Genomic DNA, 19832 nt, shown 5'->3' with positions numbered 1-19832 from the left:
CTCTGTGAGCCTCTAGCACCAATGCGGCCCCTAAACCCCTCTCCCCTCACGGAGTCCATCACATTCAGTGAGTCCCTCCCATCGCCCTCCTCCGAGCCTCCACCACTCCTGGTCACTGAACACTCTTCCTCTCATGCCCTTCTGAGTCTTCCTCCCTTCCCGTTCACTGAGCTTGGCAGCCCCCTCATGGACCTCTCCTTCCTCTCCCAGCCCCTGCGGAGCTGCTTCTTGGGAGCCAAGCTGTCTCGCCCACGCCCACGAGTTCCCGTCACTCAGTCAAAGGCACTTAAAAGCACTTAGAGAACACGACGGTGCGGGGGTGGGGCGGGGTGCTGTGTGTGGAGGGGGTGCGCCCCCAACCCCCTCCTCCTTCTCCATATCAAGCCAGCGCAGCGTCCCCTTCAGCCTCCTCTTCAGGCTGAGGCGGTAGTCACACTGACCACCCTTTCGGCAAGTTCCCCCCATCCACCCTCCACCCCCCAGCCCCTGCCCAACCGGTCCTGTGAGCCCAGTGTCTGCTGCAGTTCTTCCCAATCGGTCTCAGCCGGTTTCCAGCCCTCCAGCCCCTGCCACCACTTAACACAGAGCCTTTTCATTTCTGACGGCACTTTCCAGTGGATGGCAGTGCCATGGTGTCTGGTCAGTGCTTGGAGGGGGTATGGCAGGATCCACTGCGGCTGTGGAAAAAATAACTAGAGCTCAGTTCTATCATTTTGCCAGTATGACTAAAGTCCCAGTTAAGCAAAGTCCCCTCAGTGACAGTGAGCCCAGGTTATCTGAGCTTCCCAAGGGCATGAGCTGGTCCCATTCACTGGTCCAGAATGAACCATGGACCACGGGCAAGGCTCCACTACACCTTCTGGGCCTGTTTCCTCCTCTCTGTGAAAAGTGTGGGGACACCTACCGGGAGGAGCAGACAGGAACAGACGGGCTTGAAAAGAATTTTGCCCACTAAAGGTGGGCTCCTCTGGGGGGAAGGGGGCGGGCGGGCACTAAGGTTTGCGAAAGCTGCGCCAAGCGCACCAGCAAGTGCTGAGGTTTGCTCTGCAAGTGCAGGGCCTGCCTGGTGAGTAGTCAGTCCTGCCAGATCCCCACCAGGAGGGGCCAGTTGCCCCTCTGCCTTAATTTCTCCATGGCCGCCGGGAGATTGGAGAAGGGTGTCCTGGTGAAGTTTCCGGCCCGGGAGGCCAGGTAGAGCCGATTCAGCGGCGCGGCAGCGTTCGGTACTGTGCCAGGAAACAAGCCTCCTGAGTTCTATTTGAAGCTTTCAACTGTCACATAGTGTGGCTTCAGGCAAAACCCTTCCGCAGGTGTGGCCCGGGGTCCGTGATTTCTAAGCCCCAGCTACCAAAGCTTATGACTCAGGGGTCAGACCGGAAACGATGCGGCCCCTTTTTCACCCCAAATGTGGAGGAGGTGGATGGGCACTGGATGCCGGTGGGTCGAAGGACCAGGGGACCAGAAGGGTTCGGGCAGTGTCCTGACGGGGCGGGGCATGGAAAGCGGGTTCAGGGCATGCACGTCTCTGATTGGCTATGCTGCCCTTCGCTCCGCCCCCTGCTCTATAAGACGCGCGCGTGGCTCTCCCAGCGCCAGTGTGGGGGCTGCGGCTGCATCTCACCTTGATTTGCTGCGTCCATCCTCCCCCGCGTGGGGGGAACAGCCGGCCAGACCCACGGACCTACAGCTGAGGGCCGCCGGGGGTTGGGGGCGGGGGATGCCGGGCTGCCGCATCAGCGCCTGCGGCCCGGGGGCCCAGGAAGGGTCGGCGGAACCGGGATCCCCGCCGCCGCCGCCGCCCCGGGAGCCCCTGTCGTGCCCTCAGCCCCCATCCCCAAGTCCGACCTTGACCCCGACCCGGGCTCAAGCCTCATCGCAGCCCGGAGCGGCCCAGGAGTCGGCGGGCTCCGCTGAGGGGCTAGAGCTGCAGCGCTGGCGCCAGGGCGCTAGCGGGGGCGCGGGGGGCCCCGGGCCGGCAGGGGGCGCGGGCGGCGGCTCGGGTGCGGCGGCGGCGGCTGCGGGCGTCCGCGCGCTGGAGCTGGCCGAAGCGCGGCGGCGACTGCTGGAGGTGGAGGGCCGCCGGCGCCTGGTGTCAGAGCTGGAGAGCCGCGTGCTGCAGCTGCACCGCGTCTTCCTGGCGGCCGAGCTGCGCCTGGCGCACCGCGCCGAGAGCCTGGGCCGCCTGGGCGGCGGCGTGGCGCAGGCCGAGCTCTACTTGGCGGCGCACGGGCCGCGCCTCAAGAAGGGCTCGCGCCGCGTCCGCCGCGCCCGCCCGCCCGCGCTGCTCGCCTCGGCGCTGGGTCTGGGCGGCTGCGTGCCCTGGGGCGCCGGGCGCCTGCGGCGGGGCCACGGCCCCGAGCCGGAGTCGCCCTTCCGCCGGAGCCCGCCCCGCGGCCCCGCCTCACCCCAGCGCTGACCTCCGGCGCCGGGACCCCTGGCCACCCCGAGAGACCACCGCCTGGGTGGCGACCGATGGACTGCGGACGCCGGCTGGGTAGAACGACGTCACCGACGCGGATGGACAGATTGGCCGACCACAGGAAGAGACAGTCGGGGGGCCGGGGGCCCAGTAAAGAAGGAGAAACCGAGGTGCGGTCTTAGCGGCTGGCGCATCCGAGGGGCGGGGCGGGGAGGCCTCCCTTCCCTAGAGCTTCTGGAGTTCGCTGGGTCGTTAAATAAAGCTGTCCATTTTCTGCTGCCGCCTCTCCCAGAACTCCTGGGGAATGAGGTAGTGGCACTAAGTCCCCATTATAGAGTTGGACAGATTGAGGCCGCTCAGATGCCAGGACGGGTTTGCCAGCAAACTTTTACTGGTTGAAACAACCCCACTCTCACCTCCTCCAGCGTTGCCTTTCCTGGGTCCCTTGGGGCTGCGACTGTGGCACGCCTTTCTCAGGGCAGAATAATGACACCCCAGGATGGGGTGGCAGCTGGCACAGCGATGTTGCTTTGAGTTGTCTCCTAAGGCCCTATTTCCCATTTGGGGAGATGGAATCGCAGAGAGGTTAAGGATTTGCTCCCATCATACTATGCTTAGGCCCTTCCACTTCTGGGGGACGGGTCTTTCCTCAGGCCCTCATGCAGCTTCGCTGAGAGCTGACTCAGACGACCAGGGGTGTTTGGTGACTGCCTGAAGGTTTGCAGGTTCTCCTAGGAGCTCCCAACCTGTCGCTAAGATGGCTCTGCCAGGGATGGAGCCAGGTGACATCCTGTAATGGGCCCCAGGGGAGCAGGTATGTCATCGGCTTCTAGATTCTAGAAAGTGGGGCCTTAAAGGGCCAGACCTGAAATGAGATCCACTTTCCTTCCACATGCCCTTCAGGCCCGCTCCCCTGCTCCATTCAGCCGTGAATGGCCTGGCTGATGCTTTGCTGCCCACCAGCTGAGCTGACTGCAGTCTCACTTGTTGGTCTGTGAACTAGGTATCTTCACCTCCTGGAAGGTTTGTTGGGAGGTTAACACAGGGCAGAGGTCTGTCTTCTCCCATAAATCATGGAAGAATGTCTTATTCTTTTATGTCACACCTAGAAACAGGCACTGCTTTTGCTGCTGGCGCCCAGGAGCTGATCTGAAGTCCTTATTTTACGGAGTGGCAAGGTCACCTGCCAGCTAGGGACAGATCTAGGTCCCAGGGCGTATGTGTGTCCTTCTTGCCGTATCTCTGCTGGCCAGGGGCAGGGGCTAGGTAGAACTGGTGTCCCCTTGTCTGCCGTGTGACCTGGAATAGCAGTCTCCAACATTTTTAGTTCTAGGGATCAGTTTCTGGGAAGACAATTTTTCTACTGACTGGGGCTGGATGGGTGGGTGGGGGGATGGTTTGGGGATGATTTAAGCGCATCACATGTATTGTACACTTTATTTCTACTATTATTATGGCAGCTCCACAGCAGATCATCAGTCATTAGATCCCAGAGATTGGGGACCCTTGACCTAGAACAACTCCATCCCCGATATGGGCTGGTTTCCTCAGTCCCTCTCTGAACATAGCTATCGCTCCTCATGTCAGAGCTTGCAGGGAAGAAGGGGATAGAACGAGGCAGCTAAGAGTCACGGGAATCTGGTTTCATCCTGGAGTCCTTGGGGTCAGGCGCACTGCTCTGAAAGCCAGAGCCCCGGGGGCCCTCACCTATCCCTTCTCCAGCTAGCTCTTCCTCTTCCCAGGTACCAAACTTTTTTTCCTGGTTTCTCAGCTCACAGCCAGGCCTTCCTGAACCCATTCTTAGCTGGGGAGGGGAAGTCCAGGAGGAGGTCTCAGAGACTCTGAGAGCTTGGGGACTGAGAGAGCAGTGAGGAGCCCTGGCATCCTCTGGTCTCCCGAGGGAAAGGACCTTCCAAAGCCACTTGGGTCACTTTGGGTCTAGAGAGAGAGGACAAGGACTCCCTGGAGGTGACAGTGAGGCGCTTCAGGCTGCAGTGCTGGGCTGTAGCCAGGACTGTTTGCATGGGAGGGACTCTTGGTTCAGAGAAGCTTTTAGCTAATGGTTTAAAGTGCTCTGTGACACCACAATTTTGCCTTTCTCTGGGATTTATTGGTAATCAGCTTTGCCTTGGTTTGGAAGAGGGGAGTAGGGCGAATAGGGAATTAGAGATAGCTCTTGCTGGAGTAAGTGGTATATGTAGGAATGGAGATTGGTCCCAGGCTCACAGGCAGCTCTGTCCCCTCCCTGCACTTCCAGATGTCCCAAGCTTCTCATTAAGGGCCTCAGCCAGGGCTCACAGTGCTCACTGACTTAAACCCCAGCTCTTGGTTCAGTGCTCTGTCCACTACTCCTCAGCCAACAAATACAATACAAGTCATCTTCCCACCCTTGCCTGGCCCACCCAGGATCCTTCTAGAAGGTTCCATTTTCTCCGCAATCAGCAAACATTGATCTCTGCTCAGTCCAGGCGCTCAAGGGCGCTCAAGAAGCAGCACTGGATCAGAAGGTCTCTGCTTTCAAGCGCTTGTGTCTCCCAGCCCTCCTCTAGACAGCCTGCCCTGGCGTTGTTGGAGGAGGGCTGTCTTCAGGCCTTCACAACTGACTATGAAGTGAGTGAAAATCTCTCAGTTGTGTCTGACTCTTTGTGATCCCGTGACTACACAGTCCATGGAATTCTCTAGGCCAGAATACTAGAGTGGATAGCCATTCCGTTTTCCAGGGGATCTTCCCAACCCAGGGATAGAACCCAGGTTTCCCACATTGCAGGCAGATTCTTTACCAGCTGAGCCACCAGGGAAGCCCCACAACTAACTCTGGCCCCTGGTTATATATTGTAGCCCCCACCCCGCCCCATGACTTCCTAAACACTTTCTAGATGGCCCAGCCATCTAGCCCTGGGGACTGGACTAAGGACAGGCGATCCTGAGGGATCTGTGCACCGAGGACACTGATGGCCACTAGTGAAGCTGGGATGTCAGCAAGGCGAAGGGAGGGGCGGGAAGACCAGTTTAGGGATTTAGGGGAACCTGCCCCTCTCTGCTGCTGCAGTCCATGGGGTCGCTGAGGGTCGGACACGACTGAGCGACTTCAGTTTCACTTTTCACTTTCATGCATTGGAGAAGGAAATGGCATCCCACTCCAGTATTCTTGCCTGGAGAATCCCAGGGACAGGGGAGCCTGGTGGACTGCCGTCTATGGGGTCTCACAGAGTCCGACACGACTGAATCGACTTAGCAGCAGCAGCAGCAGCCCCTCTGGATGAGTCCTGTCGCTCTCTTGGCTGGCCCTGGGCAAGTGTGGCGCCCCCGGGCGGCGCCACCAGAGGGCAGTGTGGGCTGCTTCCCTGAGCGTGGGGGTGTGGCCTGGAGCAGGTTCCCTCTGTCCATATCTCTGCACCCAGCCAGCCCCTACTCCTATTGCCCCGGCATCTCAGGCGTTGATCTTTAAGGGTCTGGCAAGAACGTGAGAGTACTGGCGGTCACTTAGAGAAAGGGCGGGCCTCTGACCTCAGAGGGCAGGTCCATCAGGAGGGACTTTCCTGGAGAGAGAGGTTGCACCTGTTGGCGGTACCGTCTGAGTAAAAGCCCAGAGTACTTTACTCCTCCCAGATGTGTTAGACTGATAATTGATCAGAACACTCCATCTCTGCCGCCGCCACCTGGGGATCAAGGTGGCTTCCCAGAGATTAGGTTGAAGCGACAATTCGCAGCTAAGGTGCTCCAAGCCTGCAGTGGGTAGTCTCTAGAAGGCTCCCTTACCCTGACAGCCAGGTCCCTCCAGAAAAACTTGGGGTCCCAGTCTTCTCCGAACTGAAGGAGGAGAACTTTTATCTCCTCCCGCCTTTACATTCAGCTTGGGAGGAGGTATTTGGGAAAGCTGGGACATCCCCAGCCTATTTATTCCTGCATTAGATCTTGACCGCACCCTGGCTAGGAGTGATAGGGGAAGGGAATCCTTTGTTGTGGAATAATATATTAACCACCACATCTATGCCAAGTACTGTGCTAAGCGCTTTACACCCATTAGCTGTTTCAATCCTCCCAGCTACTCTGCCAACAAAGTAGGAGTTATTCCCATTTCCACAGATGAGGAAACTGAGGGTCAGGGAGAGTGAGTGACTGGCCCAATCACATGGAACACCTAAGTGGGGGACACCTTCAACATTAGGCTATGTGGCTTTCTGTTTTTCAAGATATTGAGGGCTCCACATGGGTTTCTGAGCACTTGCTCTTTGAGTCTGGGTACAGGAAACCCTAGTCCTTGGTTCTGAGGAGGGATGTGATCAGACATTGGTGGCAAAAAAGGTGCCACCCCTCCAAGGTCTGGCCACACCCTCCAAAGGCTGGCTGCCTAGCTTGGTTGTGCTCTGGGGTATGAGTCAGGCTGAGTCAGCAAGGGCAGGTCAGGGATGCTTAGGGCCTGGGTTTGCCTTGGAGGGCTTCCTCCTCCTCTGTGCACCTGGGCTGGCATGATTGGAGAGTGCAGAGCCTGGGATGGTAGAGGAGGAGGCTGACTGGCTCCCTGGTGGGGCAGAAAGTGTCCTGATACTTAGAACAAGAAAGACGTGGGATTTAGTCCTAGCCTGGAGCTCAGCTTCTCAGCTGGGAGAACTTGGGCAAATGACTTCCCTTCTCTGAGCCCGTTTCTTGTGTGTGTGTGTTTTATGGGGAGTTAGGAAGGAGATGATTTCCAAGTATTAAGTGAGAGGTCACTAGCACACAGAGAAGGTCTGTAAATGCTCAGTGGAGCCAGCCTACCTGGCCTAGGAGAGGCTGCCAGGACAGAGCCCCTGGGTAGTGTGGGCCTTTGCTTGTCCAGAGCATCGCCATATCAGGCATCCCAGAACAGTCCCCCTTCTCCCCCCAGTGCCTTCCCCGAGGAACTCCATAAGGGGAGATGTGGAGGAGGGGCAGGCGTTTTATCCCAGGAACATTCCATTCCAGCTGCTCAGACCAGTGGGGATCCCAGCCAAGGACAGAGGCCCAAGGGAGCTCACCCCAGGAGCCCCCACCCCTTCCAGGGCGGGAGCCAGTGGAGCCCTTTTCCAAAATATTGCCCTTGCGCCTTCTCTCCACAATGGCCTCTCTTAAGGAGGTAAATGCTGAAGGGTTTGGGTGGGGCTGGGTGGCTGTGTGAGAGAGAGAGAGGTAATGAAAGCTCTTGAAATTATTCTTTCCAGCTCCTCCCAGCTCCTCCCGAGCCTCAACTCAGGATCTGACTTCTGGATTCTGCTCCTTTCACCTCCTTCAGGAAGACTTCTCTAATCAGCCCTGCACAAGCGGAGCACCCTCCTCACCTCAAAGGAGCCCCTCACTTGACAGTGGCAAGGGGCTGGGTTCTAGGGAAGTTGCCTCTACTAGGAATTTATATGTTCCCGCATTTGACTCTGGCTTACATGGTACAACTGGGGATGTTACAAGTCCTTTGAGATGCAATCAGATTAACAGAGCAGCAAACCTTTCCACTGAGAAAAGGATTTCTCTTTAAAAAACAAGTCTCAGCGCAGCTGGGGTCCCCATTTTGGTAGGTGCCGTTGCTGCTCAGTCAAACAGTGGCAGGAGGGCTGTTTGAGGGAAAATGTTGCTCTGAACAGTCCCTCAGTTTTCTTTGCCCACCATCCTTGTCCTGTGTGGGTGCCTGCCTGCGGCCCCTCAGAAAGATAATGGGCTGCTGGCTCCCAGGGGAGACACCTCTTTCTCGGGAAGAGGGGTTGACCACATAAAAATATTAAGTTTTAAATGAAAAAAGGGAGCACTTGATTCAAATATCTTGATGGTAGACGGAAGGGGGCCAGATGGACTCACACCTCACCCAGAACTTGTAGAATTCCACAAAAGGAACGCATATGGAGTCAGTTGCCTGTTGTGTGCATTCAGGAAGAATAAACCTCAGTGATGTGAGATCAGCCCGTGTGGTCTTGAGGTCTACTCTGTGAGTGCCTGCACCACCTTGCCTTTTCGCGTGTCTGGCAGGGCTCTTTAAGTTGGCAGTTCTTTGAGCAGTTGCCGTTTAGTTTCGTTTGGCAGTCTGGGCCTGTTGATGGATTTGCAGACTGACTGCTCCCTTGACTTGGCTCCAAGCTGAACCTCTCCAGGAAGCTTCCTGAATGAAGGATGTGATGCGGAAGCTCGGGGATGGGATGCCCTCATGGGACAAAGGGATGTGAGTGTGATGACATGGCAGCATGGTGATCCGTGGGGAACTGCGTGTGACCGTGCTGGTGGATGGGTGCCCCTGTCAGGCGGGGTCCCAGCAGAGACAGGGCACACTCAAACTGGGGAGAGATTTAAAAAGGGACTATTTCTTGGACTTCCCTGGTGGTCCTGTGGCTAAGACTCTGAGTACCCAATGCCGGGGACCCAGGTTCTATCCCTGGTGGGGGAACTAGATCCCACATGCTGCAACTAAGAGTTGGGAACTAAAGATCCTGCTGCAATGAAGATCGAAGGTCCTGGGAGCTGCAACTAAGACCCAGATCAGCCAAATAAATAAATTTTTAAAAAATTAAAAAAAATTTTTTTTAAAGAGACTATTTCCAAAGCTGTGGGCTGGGCTTAAGAAACTAACAAGGTACCACAGCTATCTGTAGGGCTAGCAACAGAGAGAAGCCTTCACGACTCCTGGGCCTGAAGGGGTAAAGAGGGGAGAGGGGAGGCAAGGGCTTTGGGAATTGGAGAGTGCAACTGTGTGGAGAGGGACCCTGACAGGAGCAGTGGCCTCTGGTTGAGCGATGTAGGCAACCACCGAGAAGGGAAGTTGGGAAGGGAGCAGGGAAATAAACACCCCATTCTCCTCCTCCCTCTGGTACCTCCTGCTGGGGACTCTCATTGGCTGAACCCAACAGAGAGGCAGGGAACAAGGGAGCCATTGATGCACAGTTCATAGAGGTCAGCCTCCCAGGATCACAGAGCATGAAGGAGGGCAGAGAGTGGGACTGGAAGGGCCAACACGTCCAGCAGCTTCCTGGGGGCCTATCTTTCAATCCCCAAATTTCGCAACAAGGCAGTTCCCGCTCTGGGGCTCTCCTACCCACTGCAGGTCTTGGGGGGAAATGGACTGTTGCTTGGAGAGGAGAAGGGGTATGGGTCTTTTCCTCCCTCAGTCTTCCCCCTTTCTGGCTCCTAGTTCTTGATTCTTTCCTGTCCTGGCATCTTAGATGGCTACAGGGATTGTCCATCAGAGAACAATGCCAGCCACTGAGTCCGTGTTTCTCTCACACCCGGAAACACTACACCTCCTCCAAACACACCCAACAGGCACGCCCGCTGTCATATAGGCCTCTGACACTGCCACCACAAGCCGTATCAGGTGTCACAGTTCCATCAAGAAAATGTACAGGTGGGCACAACTGCTACACTCTGCCATCGTTGTAAAATGGCCAAGTCACAGTAATGCAAGCTTTTTTATCTGTCACATGCCAAATGTGCCATGTCACATGTATGTATAGGAGACATACTGTCATGCCCAACCAGGTGAAACCAGAGTGTAAGGGCAGGATGGTGCAGGAGTTAACAGCAATGGCCCACAAGCCTCTCTGGCGTCAGTTTTCTTGTCTGTAAAATGGAAATACTTGTCCTTCTCTCGTGGAGTTGTTGCCGGGGTGCATTGGGATGCTGTGATTGGGGAGACCTCAGCCTGGCGCCCAGTCTGGGGGAGAGCTCTCCAGAAGTGGTAGCTGTTAGCAGGAAACTCCCGTCTTCCACTTCTCTTGGGCAGCACACAGACCTGTGCAGGGTGAGCCGGGCAGCCTCAGGCACACGTGCCCTTCCCCAGACACACCTGCCAGGAGCATGTGATGAGTCCCCTCCACCCGGAAGGCTCTTTCCCCAGACATCCGCATGGTTTGCTCCCCATTGTCTTTGTTCAATCAGACTGTTGCCCTTTCAAGGAGGCACACCCTTTTTAAAGTTGCACACCTCAGCACTTCCAATCCCTTACCCAGCTACGTATATTCTTAGGCGTCGCTGACCTTCTAAGACTATATAATTTAGTTTATTTTCTCTTTCCCATTCGAGTGTGATTTTCACAAGGGTAGGGATGTTGGTCTTTGTTTCCTGTTGTGTTTCCAACCCCTGAAGGGGTAGCCAGCGCACGTGGGCTGAATCCAGTGCACACACGCGTGTGCCATGGATTTCTGGCTCCTCCCCTCTGAAACAAGCACAGGCAGGTGAATCCCACTCCCCACTCCAAGAAGCTAGGCCTCTGTGCTTACACTGTGAGCTTCACCCTCACACCCCAAAGCAGGAGCTGGGACAAACTTAGTGCCCCCCATCCTAGGACCCTAGTTGAGTGGGCACAGCCAGGGTAGGGTGGGAGGCTGCTTTTAGTCACCAAGCAGACAGACTTTCCACTCATCCTTCTAGCCATTCTGAGCCCAGCAGGGACGCACCGAGCAGGTGAGATGGCTGGACTCAACCAGGTGGCCTGGGGCCTCCTCCGCAGCCTTGTTTTCTCCACTCTGACTGGAACCATAAAAGCCAGCACTTCAGAGGCCACTAATGAGCCTGAATATGTTAAGGACATTGCACTCCCTGGATCAAAGAGGCTGGGTAAACAGTAGGCAGCGTCCAGGCCTGTGACTGGCTGATGCCCTGAGGGAACACCTCCCTAAGAGCTTGTGGCTGGCGGCTGGCACTCCCAGGCAGCCAGGCATGGTCCCAGCTGGGTTTGGAAATGAGAGTCCTTGCCCCTCTAGGGGACTTGCTTAGAGCAAGGCATCCCCCCACCAGCACTCAGGGATGCGAGAGGGAGGAGACAGCAAGGAGATCAAACCAGTCAATCCTAAAGGAAATCAGCCCTGAATATTCATTGGAAGGACTGATGCTGAAGCTACAGTCTTTTGGCTACTTGATGCCAAGAGCTGACCTATTGGGAAAGACCCTGATTATGGGAAAGATTGAGGGCAGAAGGAGAAGGGGACGACAGAGGATGAGATGGTGGGATGGCATCATTGACTCAGCAGACATGAGTTTGAGCAAACTCTGGGAGATAGTGGAGGACTGGGAAGCCTGGCATGCTGCAATGAGGTTGCAAAGAGTCGGACATGACTTAGCGACTGAACAACAACTCCCAGTGGGGAGGCCAAACCTGGGCTCTGGCTTTGGAGGTGCCAGAAGGCCCCCCCCAACCTAGTCCCAGCTGCCACATCTAGAGGGAGGGTCTCCAGTCCAGACTCCCCCTGCTTGTTCACCTGCTTCCTGGGGCGGGGGGGTTGGGGGAGGGAGTTGGGGAAGGTTGAGCAGAGATGGAGTCAAGCAGCCCTGAGCATTGGAGTATGAGCCAGTTCCAGGGTCATCAGGACTCTAGGTAGGAAACACTGAAACATCTCCTTTTTAGCAAGAGATTTGCTGAAATGATGTGCAGGGGCAAATCACATGTGTAGACAGAGGCTTGTAGCACAACTGCCAAGCTGGGGGAAGGAGGGGCATTCCCTAACCACCGGCCAGGACTCAGACCCCGTCCCCCAAAGTCCCCTCCCACAATACAAGCCAGACTCAGGCTGGGCGAGAGGCAGCCACAGACCCCACAGCCATGGAAGATCCTTCTCCCAGGAGAAAGCATGGTGCTAAGCTCAGTGTGGACAATCTTTATTGGCAGGTGTTAAAAGTGCAAAATAGTTACAAATCCAGAGGGATGGGAAGGGAGGTGGGGCATACCTCTCCTTTCCCTCGTGAGGACCCTGTAACCAGGCCAGGAGGGTGGGATCACTTGACTGTGGCTACATTGGACCCAGCACCTTCTAGAGAACAAGCTCCCAGGCAGGAGGGCTCCTCACCACGTGGGGGAAGGGAGAAGCACCCCGACAGGGGCATGGCTTCTGTTCCACCCCAGGCTGCTTGGTTCCTGGCCACGGCGCACCTAGACAGCTCGGGGTAGGGGTGTTAGGGGGCTGAGCTAAACCTATCCCTCTCCAAACCTAGGCATCTGCCTCAGTTTCCCTCCTCCTAGTTAGTGGTTCAGTCCGACTCAAAGTGAGTGATTCCCATAACATAAAAATATTTTAGCCATTGCATGGGCTGCAGGCCCTTGAAGGCTGCTGGTGTCACTGAGGGCTGGCCCGAGCCAGAAAGACCCTTTCTAGGCCACAGAAATCAGCCTGAGATGATGGGCCTTGAGGCTACCATCCCAAACATTCTTTGTCTCCTCCTAAAGGCAGTTGACCCTCAAGACGAATTACCCTGGCACCCCACAATTATGCTGCTCCAAAAGGGTGGCGCAAATAACCAAAAAGTCCATTTACCGAGAACCCCAGTTTGGCCTTCAGTCCTCTGGGGCCCTCCCTTCGGGGAGAAATCTGGTTTGTTCAGTCGGAGGCCTGACTCTGCAGCAGTGCTGGGCCCCCTAGGCCCGGCTGCCTGTCTCTGGCCCGGTCCTCCCCGCCCTCCTGGAAGACCCAGTCCATCCGGGGCGGCCGAGTCCTTACCGGCCAGGGGCCGAGTCAGTTACAGGGCAGCCAGGTGGGATAGGAGGCGTGGGCCCGGGCCAGCAGAGGCTGCACGGGGGTCACGTAGTAGCTGACGGTGGTGGCGGGCACCAACCCGTCGGGGATCGCGGGGCAGCGCCAGGCCAGGGCGGCGGCGGCCGCCGGGCCCTGCTCGGCCAGCGCCTGGAGCGCCAGCGCGGTGATGAGGTCCAGCGTCTGGCGGCGCTCGTGGTTCATGAGGCACACGGTGCTCTCATTGACCACCCGGTGCAGCGTCACCAGGCAGGCATAGCGGCGCGCCGCGTCGGCCCCGCTGAAGTGGGCCTCGAGGTAGCGCTCCAGCGTGCGCCGCTGCTCCACCAGGTCGGGGAAGTCGATGAAGAAGCGGGAACACATGTAGCGCTGCAGGGCGCCCACGTCGGTGCTGGGCCGCGGCCGGAAGCCGCGCACCAGCAGGTGGCAGTACTTGAGGAGGCCGCCCCCGCGGATCTCTTCGGGGCTGCGCGTGGCGATGACGCGGTGCCGCAGGTGGTCCAGGGCCTCGGCGAAGTCCCCGTACAGGCTCTCGCCGGTCACCGATGGGTGGAAGGCCTCTGACATGGGCGTGGGCGAGCACTGGCTGAAGAGCAGCAGGGAGTCCAGGAGGATCTGGAACGAGTCGACACTGAACTCGAACTGGCGCCTGACTGAGTCCACGAACTTGAGCTCCACGTTCTTGCCGCTCTTGTTGGACAGCGAGATGAGGCTCCAGCGGTCCGTGTCAGTGCACACTTTCACCAGCTTCTGCACGTAAGCCTCCTTGAGGGTCAGCGGCGTGATCTTGGCCCGGCTCACGCCGGCCGGCAGAAAGTCCAGCAGGCAGGCCAGCACCACTTCCTTGGTCAACTGGAAGGACGCCTCGCTGCGCAGGTCCACGCGGAACACCAGATCCAGGTCCTTGTAGCCCAGGCCGCTCTCGGGGTGCAGCACGTGGCTGGCGGCCGAGCCGTGCAGCCGCACGCCGTGCACCCGCAGCCCCTGCTCCTCCAGGCTGCTGCGGACGACCTGCAGGGGGCCGGCGGGAGGAAGAATTGTCAGCGACCTGGCTTCCAGGGGGGGTCCGCTCTGGGTTTACACGCAATAATCACAGTGACATCAACCACGGTTGACCACTTACCAGCTGGTTTGCCTTTGGAAAGTCATTTCATTCTCTAAACCTGTATTTCCTCATCTGGAGAGTGGCCCCTTCAGAGGAATGACTCAGAACAGCAATAATGATAACATAGGTGCATGGAATTTACTAAATGCCAGGTCTTGATCTAGGCACTTTATAATTAGGATATAAACTCACACAGTTCTTACAGTAACTCTATGAGGAAGGTACTCTTACTCCCACTCTACAGATGGGGAACTGGAAGCACAGAGGGGCCAAGTAACTTGCCCAAAGTCACACAGCCGGTGAATGCAGAGCTGGGAATTAAACTCAAGAGTTCATGTCTCAACCACTATGCTATTCTACCTCTCTAAAACTGCAAGTAAAGCAGTTTTGTGCCAGGCCTGATGCAAACTGCTCAAATAGGAATGTAATTGGCAGTTCACATGCATTACTACCTTTACCCTCATAATAATCCCAATTTTTATGTATTATTTTCCCAATTTACAGGTGGGGGACCTGAGGCACAGGAAAGTCGTGTCCAAAGTCATAGAGTAGTCAGGCTGAGACCAGAACCCAGGTCAGTTGAATTCTCAAGTCCATGCACGCTCTTTTGACTATGACACACTCGTTTATCTTTACAAGGACCCAGGGAAGCAAATATTAGACTCATTTTTACAGATGAAGAAACTGAGGCTTCTAGTAGTAAAACACTTAAGGTTCAGAGGAGAGGCCATTCAGAAATGGCAGGGCTGGAAGTTAAAACCCAGACTCTTTCTGCTCTTGGGCAGGTGGTGGGTCAAAATCTCAGGAAGCCTTCTGAGCCAAGTAGGAAAGGAAAGTGAGGTCGCTCAGTCATGTCCGACTCTTTGCAACCCCATGGACCTACCAGGAACCTACCAGGCTCCTCTGTCTGTGGGATTTTCCCAGGCAAGGGTACTGGAGTGGGTTGCCATTTCCTTCTCCAGGGGATCTTCCCAACCCAGGGATCGAACCCCGGTCTTCCACATTGCAGGCAGATGCTTTACCGTCTGAGCCACGAGAGAAGCGAGCAAAGTGGGAAGAATGTAGCAGACCCCATCCGCGGACACAGGAACATGACAGGGAAACTTGTGTCATCTCAAATCTGTTCCTCTAGCAGAAGCATCTCCCTGGGCCTAGCACCAGGGAGGGGAGAAGAGAGGAGCTGGGCTCCGACACTGTTTTCTCAGCAGCCCAGCTTCACACACCGAAAGTGACCAGGCAACATTCCTACCCTGAGGATTCTGCAACCCCGCCTTGCTGCCAAGTCAGCTCCAGGCCGGCTGCTCTGCTGGCCTCCCAGGGAATTACTGCAAAGAATGCACCTAAGTGCTGAGGAGGCAAGCTGCAGTGGGGCAATCTGAGGCGGGCGGCTCCCTCCAAGAAGCTTCCTGGAGGAGGACCCTGACTAGGGGAAGGTATTATTGTGGCCATCAGGAACCTGGGGGGCCAGGCATTGGGCCTTCTCACCAGAACCTATGAGGGATTAGATTTTTAACATCTCCAACTTATAGATGGGGAAACTGAGGAGTAAATTACCTACACAGGATCACCCAGGGGTGGTTTAGTCACTAAGTCGTGTCTGACTCTTGTGACTTCATAGGCTGTAACCTGTCAGGCACCTCTGTCCTTGGGATTTTCAGGCAAGAATGCTGGAGTGGGTTGCCATCACCCAGAGGTGCCTTCAGATTCAGGTATGGCTCACTTCCAATCCTATGTGCTTTCTACTGCATTACCAATCCAGGGTTTGGAAGGAGCAGAGACCAGAAACTAGGGCTCTAATCTGCTCTCCATTTCAGAGTTTCAAAGTGAGAGCAACCCTCCAGTCACTGAAGCCCAGGGCCAGAGTAGCTTGGGAGCAGGAAGGTGGGGCTGGGGGAAGCCTTGGCCAGGCAGATAGGGGAGGCTAGAGGTAAGGGGCCAGCCTGTGGGACTACTTTCCCGCACGCTGGCAGCTGTGCCCAAGTAGGCCAAGGGGAGGACTGGACCAAAGACCTTTGTCCCAAGGACTCTGGCAGAGCTGCAGCATTGACCAGCCCCCTCCCCAAGTCCCATTAGAGCTGACTGAGCCTCACTCAGTGCCAGCTCCTGCTCCCAGGCTGATGCCCACCCCAGGGCATGGCATCTGGCCTGGTGAGTAGGTAGGAGTACCCTTGTTAAAACTCCTGCGTCAGGCCATGGGGTTGGCTGTGTCAGCCAGCCAGCGGCTGTTGTCTGGTTCCCAGGTGTGACTACAGCCAACTTGGCAGGCAGTCCCCAGATACCGCCACACCCAAGGACTGCAGGGCAGCTTGGAGCCTCCTGAATCAGACTTTCCAGCCGTGGACGGGGCAATGGCTGCACCCTCCTTGCTCTTGTGCCAAGGCCCTCCCCCAAACCATTCTGCTCCCAGATTGCTGCTGAGACCTGCAGGGAGACCATAGGTGCTGTCAGCCAGCAGGCTTACAAAACTTGAGTCTGGAGCCACCTAATGCAGGCCCTTTGGCTGTAGCTGGAGAGATCAGAGACTAATTCAATCCTCTGAACCCAGAGAGGGCAGAGGACTTGTTTAGGGTCACACAGTCTATAAGTGGCTGAACTTAAGTAGAGTCAGTTCTCCCAGAACTGTTTTCGGGGGTGGGGTAGGGGTGGGGGCCTCCTACAGGAGAGTAGGTTCCTCTAGCCCAGGTATAAGCAGGAATTGTATCTCTAAATGCCCAGATTACTGCTGTAGGCAAAGCTTGTGGAGGGCAGAGAGGGAGAAAGTTTCCAATTCTTGAACCATGGGACAACTCAGCACATGTGAGAAGCCCAAAGTCAACAAACCAGCATCTCCCACCACATACACACAAACAGTACCCCCTGCACCCCCGCCCCCACATACACATACACACACAAATCCCAATAGCTTGTGAAGCTGCCAGCTACAAATTCCTGCCAGAAGATGGACTTTCTTCCCTGTGGAGGCATTTGTACAGGCCCCATAAAGGACCCTTTGGATTCTGGAAGCAGAAGGGGCAATGGGGAGCAGTTCAACCCATCCCCATTGAACAAATAGGGACACTAGGCTTCCCAGGGGACACTACTGGTGAAGAACCCACCTGCCAATTCAAGAGATGTAAGAGATGCAGGTTTGACCCCTGGGTTGGGAAGATTCCCCAGGAAGAGGGCATGGCAACCCACTCCAGTATTCTTGCTTGGAGAATCCCATGGACAGAGGAGCCTGGTGGGCTACAATCTATAGGGTTCCACAGAGTTGGACTTTACTGAAGCAACTTTGCATGCACAGGCCCAGCAAAGGGAACTGACAATGGTCCAGGCCCTGAAACTAGATGTCCAACCTTCCAATCCAACTCTCTAAGTCGCCACTGTCCTCTTCCCCCCCACAGCCAGCAGTTCCCTGTTCTGTGTATTTCTGACCCTAGTCTAGGAGACACTGTACTATTATCATATTGTAGAGTCAGCTCCTATTGACCTGCAGTCTTCCCCACCTGGATGGGAGTAGCTGGAATGCCAGGGGGCTGGGTCTCAGTCACATCTGTGCCCCTGGTGTCCTGAACGGGGTTTGGCACAGAGAACATACCAGTAAAGGCAGTTTGGACCATACTGACAGGGGCAGGGACCTCCCCTTAGGGCACCCCATGTCCCTGCAGAGGAGAACTCCCACACTGGGCTCATCCCTGGGATAATAGTCCTGGGGATACAGCATTTGGGGCCCCAAATTTGACCTGACTGTCAAGGAGGAGAAAAACCTCAACTGGTTCCTAATTGCCCCATAACAGCGGGGCAGCCCAGGAATGCCTGGCCACTGATGACTCAACCCTAGGGAATCTGCCCCCACCCCCTCCCATTCCTTGAGAGGGAGGGAGAGGTAATCCCACAACAAGCAACCCTCCCCCTCTGTGGAAGCTAAAACAGAAGAGCCAGGGATGGGGGGTGGTCTGCTTTACCTGGCTTGTATGTCTACTTCCCCATCTGCTGCCAGGAATATGCAGGAATTGCAGCTAGATTTTTTGGTTTCTTGTAACTGCTAAGACCTACAAATTGAGTCTTGGGAACTTGGGAAGTCTTGGGGAAAAATGGGAAAGCCTTGAACTTGTAGTAACCAGCTCCTGGGAAGACCAAAGATTCTCTGGGTTTGCTTTTCACCTCTAGGAAATTTCAGGGAGCTCACGGCCCCTCTTGGGGCCTCAGCTTCCCCAGCTATAAAATGGGTACAGTAATTACCATATTATGGTATTTCAGAGCATGACAGTGCCTGGGCTATATAGGTGAAAGAGCAATTTTAGGGTTGTTGAGGGGCAAGAAGAGGAAGTCTGTGGAAGAGGAAAGGAGTTGCCAGAATTCTCTTCTCCTCAGGAGAGAGATGGGGCTTGGGGCCAGAGACTCAACCCTCATTTCAATCTTGGGAAAGGAAAGAAACAGCTAAACTGGACACCTGATGTTGCCGCCCCCCCAGCACACAGGCATCAGGTGCCTCATGCTTAATCTCTTCCTGCCACACAACCCTAGTTGAGAGGGAGTCCTAGCTGGAATTTCTCAGCTTTCCGGAGGGGGCTCTTGAGCCATGGGCTGTGGGAGCAGAGGACAGACAGAATCTGCTCCTAGAATCTCCAGAGAGGGAAAGGGTTGAGCATGAGACCTGGGGATGACGATTTGGAGATGAAAAGAACTATCTCCGGCTCAAGCGTGCAAAGCTACCCACCCAGGGCTTCCGGGCATCTCCTGTCCTTGCAGGCGGGGTGTTCTTCCTCCCAGACCAGATCCTTCCCCACTTCCCGCTCCCTCCAGCCAGGACCTAGATGAACGGTCCGAGGGCCATCGGAAGGGGCGGGGGACGGGAAAGTCAAGTGGGGAAAGAAGATTATGATATGCGGGGGTAGTAGGATGTGGACTCCTATCAAGGTTGCGCGATTTTGTTACAGCCCTTGTTCTTCCCCGAGGCTTGTTTTCCTAGCTGTCCAGCAAATGGAACAGACTCCGGGAGCCTCCCAGCCACGACAGCCTCAGGATGAAGACCCCCTATCCACCCCCCAGTGCCTCTCACCTGCACGATCTGCCGGGGCTGCACGCTCAGCGTGGGGAAGTTGCCGCGCCCGTGAATGGGAATCGGCTCGCTCAGGAGCGCGTCCAGCCGCTTCACCTGCGGCCAGCTCAACCCGCTCAGGTGCTGTCCGAGGGAGGCCGATGAGGCCTCTGGGTCGGGGCCGCCGCCTGCCGGGGCGGCCTTAGCCACCGCCGCGGCCGCAGCCGTCCCCACCTGTGCAGCCGCCCGGTCCCGGCTCTCCGTTTCGCTCTCCGACGGCATCATTAGCCCGGCCCCGGGGCCCCGACGGCAGAAACCGGGGGGCGATTAAGGGGAGGAGGGCAGGGAGAGCGGCTGGGCCCCGGCCAAGGCGGAGGACGCAGGGACCGGACAGCAGCGACGGCGAGGAAAACCCAGGGCACACCTCCGACGGCGACGACCAACCGACCCTAAAGCTTGTCGCCTGGGGCCCAGCGGACTCTTATAGGCCGCGGGCGACACGCCCATTGGTCCGAGCAGCTGTCACCCGGCGGGAACCGCCCCGCCTCTCGACGCGCCTGCCATTGGTCAGCAAAGCTTTGCACGTGAGTCGCTGGTCGCCAGGAGGATTCCGATTGGCTGGATGGCACACCCCTGCCCGCCCTCCTGCTCCTGCTTAATTCCCTCCTTTGGTCCTTAAAGAACTTCTGTTCTCGGCGATTGGCTCGGGCGGAAGGCAAGTCCTGGATTTAAAGGGACTGCGCCCTCCAGGGGCAGACGAGAAGGAAGTGACCTGTGAAGTTTGTAGCGGAATTGGACCACTAAGTTTTTTTTTTTTTTTTGCACTGAAAG

General features: G+C 56.4%; 2 protein-coding genes across 3 annotated transcripts; one reads left to right on the top strand and one right to left on the bottom strand.

Moving 5' to 3' along the window:
• The first annotated feature begins 1561 nt into the window (after nucleotides 1–1561).
• Nucleotides 1562–8325, top strand: TRNP1 (TMF1 regulated nuclear protein 1). Of its 2 annotated transcripts, XM_070775786.1 has the most exons (3): nucleotides 1562–2589; nucleotides 7364–7514; nucleotides 7600–8325. In XM_070775786.1, exon 1 carries the CDS (start codon nucleotides 1718–1720, stop codon nucleotides 2414–2416), a length of 699 nt encoding a protein of 232 aa, XP_070631887.1. In that variant the 5' UTR covers nucleotides 1562–1717; the 3' UTR covers nucleotides 2417–2589; nucleotides 7364–7514; nucleotides 7600–8325. The 2 variants fall into 2 exon arrangements, with proteins under 2 accessions (XP_070631887.1, XP_019839974.2); XM_019984415.2 differs by lacking the exon at nucleotides 7364–7514.
• Nucleotides 8326–11991: 3666 nt separating this feature from the next.
• Nucleotides 11992–19491, bottom strand: TENT5B (terminal nucleotidyltransferase 5B). The gene is made up of 2 exons (XM_019980394.2): nucleotides 19023–19491; nucleotides 11992–13887 (listed from the first exon to the last, which is right to left on the bottom strand). The coding sequence occupies exons 1-2, from the start codon at nucleotides 19284–19286 to the stop codon at nucleotides 12859–12861; spliced, it is 1293 nt and encodes a 430-aa protein (XP_019835953.2). The 5' UTR covers nucleotides 19287–19491; the 3' UTR covers nucleotides 11992–12858.
• Between the last annotated feature and the right edge of the window lie 341 nt (nucleotides 19492–19832).

Source organism: Bos indicus, chromosome 2 (assembly GCF_029378745.1).
Source record: "Bos indicus isolate NIAB-ARS_2022 breed Sahiwal x Tharparkar chromosome 2, NIAB-ARS_B.indTharparkar_mat_pri_1.0, whole genome shotgun sequence".
Classification (NCBI taxonomy): Eukaryota; Metazoa; Chordata; class Mammalia; order Artiodactyla; family Bovidae; genus Bos; species Bos indicus.
This window is presented reverse-complemented; position numbering and strand designations above follow the sequence as displayed.